Source organism: Myotis lucifugus, unplaced genomic scaffold (genome assembly GCF_000147115.1).
Source record: "Myotis lucifugus unplaced genomic scaffold, Myoluc2.0 scaffold_47, whole genome shotgun sequence".
In the NCBI taxonomy this organism is placed as follows: domain Eukaryota; kingdom Metazoa; phylum Chordata; class Mammalia; order Chiroptera; family Vespertilionidae; genus Myotis; species Myotis lucifugus.
Genome location: NW_005871095.1, coordinates 3,620,116 through 3,629,461, shown reverse-complemented (window position 1 = coordinate 3,629,461; position 9,346 = coordinate 3,620,116). Strand labels below are relative to the sequence as shown.

General features: G+C 41.1%; 1 protein-coding gene across 1 annotated transcript in view; it reads right to left on the bottom strand.

The window, feature by feature from the left end:
• Positions 1-9,346, bottom strand: part of GDI2 (GDP dissociation inhibitor 2) — a 45,216-nt gene that overhangs the window by 3,350 nt on the left and 32,520 nt on the right. Inside the window, exons 7-8 of the mRNA XM_006088421.3 lie at positions 5,073-5,172; positions 1,018-1,189 (exon numbers count right to left, since the gene is read on the bottom strand). Of these exons, the coding sequence (XP_006088483.1) occupies positions 1,018-1,189; positions 5,073-5,172 (272 nt within the window). The remainder of the gene's footprint in view (positions 1-1,017; positions 1,190-5,072; positions 5,173-9,346) is intronic.

Sequence of the window (9,346 nt, the reverse complement as noted above, 5' to 3'; positions counted from 1 at the left end):
AGGGGGGGGGTCCCCCTCTTGGGGCCCCCCCCGCACCCCGTGAGAGGGGATAGAATGGCGTTTTAATCATTGGTCACACCCCCTTCAGGGTGGAAGTCCCCACTGAGGTGCCTGGCCAGTCTGGGTGAAGAGGCTGAGGGCCGTTTTCAGGCTAGCAGAGCAACTGAAAGCTCCCAATCTCTCCTTTTTTTTTTTCTTTTTTTATTCTGAGATTTATTTACCTTCTATGGCTGTCACTGGAACTGAGAGCCGGCTTTAGCTCTGAGGCTCGGCTCCAGCTCTGAGACCTCGGCTGCTGAAAGCAAGTATCTGGTTTGTTTGGCTTCTATAATTGAAACACTGTTTCAGCTCCAGCTCCGAGGCCGGCTGGCTGAAAGCAGGTTTCTGGGGATTGTTTAGCTTCTATAATTGCAACATAGTTGCTTAGAGTGCAGCTCAGAGGCCAGCAGCGGCAGGCGGGGAACCTTGGCTTCCTCCGTCACTGGAGCAAGCAAGCCTCCTGTTCACTTCAGCTGCCTGGATGCCGGCCGCAATCTTGGTTGGCAGTTAATTTGCATATCTCGCTGATTAGCCAATGGGAAGGGTAGCGAAGTTACGGTTAATTACCATGTTTCTCTATTATTAGATAGGATGACAGAGAAGCACCACTATCATCATCTCAAAATAGTGGTGTCAGGTCACTAATAAGCTAAGCCTTTACAGGCACATAATGTTGGAACTGGAGAAACTGAACTCATCTTAGTTCAGCCTCTGAATTCCACAGATGAGGAATCGGAGGTCCAAAGCAGTGAATACAAACCTGAGGCAGGACTCCTAGGCTAATTTAATTTGTCCATTTAATGTATTGATTTAGGATCTCAACTAAAAGGGATCCATCATACTTTGTTTCCCATGTGTTAAAAAGCTAAGGCTTTTTCACTATAATAGAGCAAATAAAATTGGGAACTTTGGATAAAATACAAAGTAAATTTTGTCTACCAAAATTCTACAAACATCCGGCTTATCTCCAAAACTTACCTGACTTCCGATTGACCTGGTTCTGTGGAATAATGATCTGGCAGGAGTTGGCATCATTGGTGTTCTTGATGGGATGACTGAGAATACAGATAACACGAATCACCTGACCCACTTTTTCTACCCGATCTTTTACATAGCTAGGGTCACAGATGAGCTGCTTACAACGAGCAATCTGTAACAAAACATTTAAAGATGTTACAATATTTGGTGTCCATGATGTTTTTAGACAGTATCCATGATGTTTTTAGACAGTATACTGATGCCATTGTCTCTTGAATATAATCAGAAATTAATTGAACTATAAGGTAACTATTAAAACTAGCTCTGCCAAAAAAAAAAAAAAAAACTAGCTCTGACAACAATCTCTACAAATTTTCCTGGAACAAATTCATTAAATTCTAAATCCTACTCAAATATTAGGAAAGTTGTTGCAGTGTTCAGAAGTTTTAGAACTAGGCAGATCAGTGTTCACATCCTGGCTTTTTGCAATCTCAAAGGTGGTTGTTGGAATAAAGTGAAAAAGTATAATTAGGGGTTGTCATTATATGAGAAGTACCAAGTAACAACTCCTTAGTAAAATGTTCCATAAATAGTATTAGCATTACAAACAGACCAAAATATTTTAACACTAGGCTTTTTAAGTAAAACTTAAGTGACAAGATATATATTATAGTCTTCTTCCCCTTGTATATCAAAGCCTTGAAATTTCCTAAGTAGCAGCAGCTGTGTGAAGCAAGGAAGAATTGGAGGAGGGAAGGGGGCTGCAATAAAAAGGATTTTGAGCCCTGGCTGGGTGGCTCAGTTGGTTGGAGCATCATCCCGTAAACCAAAAGGCTAAAGGTTTAATCCCAGTTGGGGCCCTATGGGAGGCAACGATAAATGTTTCTCCCTCCCAACCCCCACCCCCACCCCCCCAAAAAAATCAATAAAAACATATCCTCAGGTGAAGATTTAAATAAAATGGACTTTTAGATAGCAAATAAAAACATTAACCATATTTCCCAAACACCTGTTATGCTGAAAAGGCATAGGTAGTTAACAAAAGATCTGCAACAGTAAAAGTTCAGATGGCCAACTATTGAGTGTTGCTTATATGGTCTTAACCCATGGAATACCATCAGGAATACCAAATTATTTTTTTTGCCCAGTCAGCATGGCTCAGTGGTTGAGCGCTGACAGAGGAACCAAGAGGTTGCCAGGCTCTAACTGGTTTGGCTCAGTGGATAGAGCATCGGCCTTTGGACTGAAGGGTCCCAGGTTCGATTCCGGTCAAAGGCATGTACCTTGGTTGCGGGCACATCCCCACTAGGGGATGTGCAGGAGGCAGCTAAATGATGTTTCTCTCTCATCGATGTTTATAACTCTCTATCCCTCTCCCTTCCTCTCTGTAAAAAATCAATAAAATATATTAAAAAAATAAAAAAAGAGAATGCCAATTCTTTTTTTTAAAATATATTTTATTGAATTTTTACAGAGAAGAAGAGAGAGGGATAGAGAGCTAGAAGCATCGATGAGAGAGATCGATCAGCTGCCTCCTGCACAGCCCCCAGTAGGGATGTGCCCGCAACCCAGGTACATGCCCTTGACCAGAATCGAACCTGGGACCCTTGAGTCCGCAGGCTGACGCTCTATCCACTGAGCCAAACCGGTTCGGCACCAATTCAATTCTTGGTCAGGGCACATGCTTCAGTTGCAGGCTCCATCCCCAGTGTGGGGCATGCAGGAGGCAGCCAATCAATGATTCTCTCTCAGCATTGATGTTTCTATCTCTCTATCCCTCTCCCTTCCTCTCTGAAACCAATAAAAAAGAAAATATTTGTGTGTGTGTATATACATATATATTTTTTATAACTTAGTTTCTGAGTTTTCTTTTTGAGCATTTCTGTTTGTAAGAGGCGATAGTTCATGGCAGTGGAATGATCTGGTTTGCAGACCAATAGCATCTGCCTCACCTGACAGCCTGGAAGAAAATGCAGCCCCACCTCTGAACATTTACTGAATCAGAATATGTCCTTCAACAAGATTAACTATGGCCGGGCAGGTACAGCTTAAGTGGTTGAGCATCAACCAATGAACTAGGAGGTCACACTTCAATTCCCAGTTAGGGCACATGCCCAGGTTGCAGGCTCTATCCCCAGTAGGGAGCATGCAAGAAGCAAGCCAATCAATGATTCTCTCCATTGATGTTTCTCTCTCTCTCTCCCTCTCCCTCCTGAAATCAATAAAAATATGTATTTTTTAAATTAACTGATTTATATCCAATTCAAATTTGAGAAATTACTCAAAACTCCACCTAGCCAGCTCCACAGATGAACCCCAAATTAAATGTTAACAATTAACATTGATGCCAGGCCGGCATGGCTCAGTGGTTGAGCATCAACCTATGAACCAGGAGGTCCCGGTTCATTTCCCAGCCAGGGCACATGCCCGGGTTGTGGGCTCAATCCCCAGTATGGGCGTGCTGGAGGCAGCCAATCAATGATTCTCATCATTGATGTTTCTTCTCTCCTCTCCCACTTACTTCCTCTCAAAGCAATAAAAATCTAATCTAATAGAAGAGAAACATGCAAATTGACTGTACCTCTGCTACACCCATAAGCCACGCCCACCAGCCAATCAGGAGCAAATATGCAAATTAACCCAACTAAGATGGCCGCAGCCACAGAGCTGGAGCAAGCAGGCTTGGGTTGCCCCCGGCAATGGAGGAAGCCAAGCTTCCCGCCTGCCCTGAGCTCCGCTCAAGGCTACAAAGTTTCAATTATAGAAGATAGAAAAATCCCAGGTACCTGCTTCCAGCCCGCAGCCGTGGCCAGCCTGAAAACGGCCCTCAGCCCCTCACCCAGGCTGGCCAGGCACCCCAGCGGGACCCCCACTCTGAAGGAGGTGTGGCCAGCCTGAAAACAGCCCTCACAGCCCCTCACCCAGGCTGGCCAGGCACCCACAGGGTGAGGATCCCAGCTGGGGAGCTTGACCAGCCTGCAAACAGCCATCAGCCCCTCACTCAGGCTGGCCAGGCACCCCAGTGGGGACCGCCACCCTGAAGAGGGTGTGGCCTGCCTGAAAACGGCCCTAAGCCCCTCACTCAGGCTGGCCAGGCACCCCAGCGGGACCCCCACCCTGATCCAGGACACCCTTCAGGGCAAACCAGCCAGCCCCCACCCGTGCACCAGGCCTCTATCCTATATAATAAAAGGGTACTATGCAAACTGACCCTAACAGCAGAAAGACTGGGAATGACTGGTCACTATGACACACACTGACCACCAGGGGGCAGATGCTCAATGCAGGAGCTGCCTCCTGGTGGTCAGTGCACTACCACAGGGGGAGCTCTGCTCAGCCACAAGCCAGGATGACGGCTGCCAGCACAGCGGTGGTGGTGGGAGCCTCTTCCGCCTCCTCAGCAGCGCTAAGGATGTCTGACTGCAGCTTAGGCCTGTTCCCCGCTGGCGAGTGGACATCCCCCGAGGGCTCCCGGGCTGCCACAGGGATGTCTGACTGCCAGCTTAGGCCCGATCCCCTGGGGAGCAGGCCTAAGCCAGCAGGTGGACATCCCCCCGAGGGGTCCCAGACTGCGAGAGGGCACAGGCCGGGCTGAGGGACTCCCCCAAGTGCACAAATTTTTGTGCACCGGACCTCTAGTATATATATAAAAAATGTTAAAATTTAACAATTTATTAAATTATAATAACAAAACAGTATTGCCTAATAAGCCCAATTTCAACAAATAAATTATAAGTGGTACTAACAAAGCTAAACTTAAATAAATTTGAGACAGACATCAACCCACAGTATATACCACTTAGCACTCATCCATAATCCATATTTTATAGTCTCAAGAGGAAGCAACAAACAACAAAACAAAGTATTGATCTGTTTTCTTAAAGCACAGACTCATTAACTAGTCCTTAATCATAATGAATACGTTTGTTATAAGAAATCAGATATCCATGTAGTCTGAAATCTAGCATAAGTGTCCATACCAAATAAGTACTTATTAGATAATAAAGTTTTCTTTACAAGAACACAGTATATTTTAATTGTAAATGCTACTTTACCTCTCCTTCAGATTTAACACCAATCACTTTTCCATTTTCCACAATTATTTCTTCAATTGGTTTATTCAGCATGTAGGTACCTCCATAAATAGCACTTAGCCTAAAAAATTTATTAAATTACAATTGGTAATTTATAATTGTTTCAACTACTAAAGTCTACTTTCCTAGATCTTAATTATAAGCAATATTTATCTTCTCAATTTTCTTCCAAAAGGCATTAGTTTAAAAGTCATTAGAGCATCAATTATAAAAAATAATGAAATATCATATTCAATGATGAATAGTAAGTAAAAAAAACAAAAAACAGACCAATAATGAAAGAATAGCTTAAATGTGTCCAATCCTCCTGCATATAAATAAAACTATCAAGAGGCACCGGAGAGTGACTAAATGCAGGCAGAAACTGGGGGGAAAACTTGGAAGGAGGCAACTGGATGAAATATTTATGTGGTTTACATGGATGAGTCTTCCCCTGAGGAAAAGAACTCCCCAGGCCTTATAACACAGAATAGCTATAACAGAAGAAAAAGCCTGTGGTCTTATCATCTTAAGATGACATAGGACAGAATTTGGGGTTGTCAATGGAGATGAAAATTGAGGGTTGGGGGGAATCCTACAAACAGTAGCCACCAAATCTGTAAAATCTCTTCCATCCTTAGCTAAGTCCAGAAGTACTTGCACATGAGGGAGACTCCAAGAAAGCCAGCAAAAAAGCAACAGCTGAAAAGCAAAAAGACTTGAGCAGAGATTACAGCTGTAGGTCATAAGGACAAACAAGTCTGAAGTTTGAAACTGCCTTATTAAATTAGGAGCTTGGCAGACACTCGGGGCTTTCCACAGAAACACTAGTACCTACTGTTCCAGGACTAATAAGTCAGCCAAGGACAAAAGACCCCCTTTAAAAAGGCATAAAATCAAAACTCCAAAATTCAAAGTAAACTTATCTGCCAATTTGGAAATTAATACTCTTCAGAGAAAGACTCCAGCATCTCTACAATGTACCAGTAAATATGTCCAGTATATGCTAAAAATTATAAGATATAACAAAAAAAAATGTGATCCAAAGAGGATAAGCAATCAACATAAACTGACCACTATTACTGATGTTTTAAAAAATGCAGAAGGTTAAAGACAACTATTAGAAATATGATCAAGGATGCCCGGATCAGTGTGCTCAGTGGTTAGCTCAATGGTTAGTGTTTCAGCCCATGCACAAAAGGATTGTGGATCCAATTCCTCATGAAGGGCATGTATCTGAGTTGCAGGTTCAATCCCTGGTCCCGGTTTGGGCATGTGTGGGAGGCAACCTCTTTCACATCAATGTTTCCCTGTCTCTCACTCTCCCCTCTCTCTCCCTCTCATTCTCTCTAAAAATCAATTGAAAAAAATATCCTCAGTTGAGGACTAACAAAACAAAACAAGAAAATTTGCAAACATCCTTGTTCAAGGATACATGTTCAAGAATGTTATAAATATAGGAGAGTCAAAATGAGTTACACAGCATCTCACAAGATAAATTAAAACTGTATTTGAAAATAGAAATTCTAGATCTACAAAGTATAATATTAAAAAAATTAAAACTCACTGAATGGGATTATCAGCCTATTGGAAATAACAGAAACAAGAGTCAGTGAACTTGAAGACAAATGAACAGGCATTATCCAATGAAAGGAGAGGGAAAAAATAGACAAAAAAATGAGCAGTGCTGGCCAAGTAGCTCAGTTGACTAGAGCACTCTCTCGATCAACCAATGAATGCATATATGGCTGGAGCAAAAAAACTGATGTTTCTCTCTCCCCCCCGCATGAACTCACTCTCTCTTTCTCTCTCTCTCTCTCTCTCTCTCTCTCTCTCTCTCTCTCTCTCTCCCTACGAACCAGAAGGTCAAGGTTCAATTCCCGGTCAGGGCACATGCCCAAGGTTGCAGGCTCCATCCCCAGTAAGGGGTATACAGTAGGCAGCCGATCAATGATTCTCTATCACTGATGTTTCTATCTCTCCCTCCCTCCTCTAAAATCAATAAAAATATATTTAAAGAAATAAAAATCAACATATAAAAATGTGTTTTTTTTTAAATGAGCAGAGCCTCAATGACCTATGGAATAACACCAAGCATCTAACGTACAAATAATTGGTGTCTCGGAAGAAGAGAAGAGAATATGGGATGAAATATCTAAAGAGGATAGTGATTTAAAAATTACCAATTTGATGTAAAAAATGAACTTACACATTCAAGCACTTTAGCAAATGCGAAGCAAAACCACACCTAGACAAATCCTAGTGAAACTGCCATAACCCAAAGAAAATATTTGAAAATAGCTAAAAGAAAAAACCACTATATATACACAAACTAGTAGTGACATCTAACATACACAAATGCATACACGCACACAAACTAAATTTTAAAAAATTAAAGGGATAGCCCTGATCAGTGTTGCTCAGTGGTTACAGGATCAGCCCAAGCACTAAAGGAACGTGGGTTCAATTTCCAGTCAAGGGTAATCCGAACCTGGGTTGCAGGTTCGATCCCCAGCTCTGGTTGGGTTGCACTGGGGAAGCAACCAATCAATATGTCTCTCTCACATCAAAGTTTCTCTCTCTCTCTCTCTGTCTCTCTCCCAATGTCTCTCTCACATCAAAGTTTCTCACTCTTTCTCCCCCTCCCTCCCACTCTGCATTATTAACTCAATGTCAACACCCCTTCATAATAAAAACTCTCAGCAAGATACAAATACAAAAATTTTTAATCTAATAAAACCATCTAGAAAAAAACATTTAATAATAAAATTCTGAAAACATTTCCCTTAAGACTTAGAATAAAGCAAGGGTGTCCATTCTCACAACTTCTATTCATCATTTTTCTAATAGTCCTAGCCAGTGCATAAAGGCAGGGGGAGAAAAGGAGGAACAAAAAGGTTGTAAAAGAAGAAGCTAATCTCTCTGTTCAAAGATGAGATAACTGTGTACAAGGAAAATCCTAAGAAATCTATAAAAACTAGATATAAGGTCAGTATACATAAATCAATTATATTTCTGTATATTAGCAGCAAACAACTCTGAAAACAAACTTTCATTAACAGCAACATCAAAATAACCACACTTACGAATAAATTTGAACAAAAAAAATGCTAGATCTCTACAATGAAGCTACAAGACACTGCTCAGACAAAGAAAACCTAAATATATGAAGAGAGCAAATTCATGCATTGGAAAACTCAGTATTATTAAGATAATTCTCCCCCAAATTGATCTATAGATTTTTTTTTATTAAATTTACTGGATGACAGTGGTTAGTAAGATCATATAGGTTTTAAGTGTACATTTTTATGATACATAATCTGTATATTGCATTGTGACCACCCAAAGTCAAATCATCTCCCATCACCATATTTAGTCCCCTTTATTCTTTACTACCCTCCTGATCTATACAGATTTAATTCATCCTAATTAAAATCCCAGCAAGCACTTTTTCTAGAAATTGTCAACCTGTTCTAAAATGTATTTGGAAATACAAAGGACCTCAAATAGCCAAAACATTTTGAAAAAGAACAAAGATGAGGACTTGCATTACGTGATTTCAAGACTTACTATAAAACTATAATTCAAGACAGTGTGGTAATGGCATAGGGAAATTAAATAGATCACTGGAACAAAAGACACATATATGGTCAAACGATTTTCTGCAAAGGCACCAAGACAACTAGAAAAAGAAATCTTTCCAACAAATGGTGCTAGAACAACTATCGATATGAAAAAAGTGAACTTTGAGCCCTACCTCACCCCATACACTAGTATTATTTCAAGATGAACCACAGATTGAAACAGAAAGCTAAAACTATAAAGCTTTTAGAAAAAGACATAGGAGAACATCTTTATGCTCTTGAGTTTTCTTAGGACCCCAAAAGCACTAAACATTGGGGAAAAAAAAAAAAAAAAAAGAGCCCAGCATGGCTCAGTGGTTGAGCATTGACATGAACCAGGAGAGGAAGGAAGGTTCAATTTCCAGTCAGAGCACATGCCTGGGTTGTGGGCTCGATCCCCAGTGTGGGGTGTGCAGGAGGCAGCTGAACAATGATTCTCTCTCGTCATTGATGTTTCTCTCTCTCCCTCTCCCTTCCTCTGGAAATCAACAAAAAAATATATTTTTTAAAAAGATACAACATAAAAATGTAAAGCTTCTGCCACAGATTGGGAGAAAACATTTATAATGCATATATATCTGACAAAAGACTTGCTGTCAGGATACATCAAGATCTCCTACAAATCACAAAGAC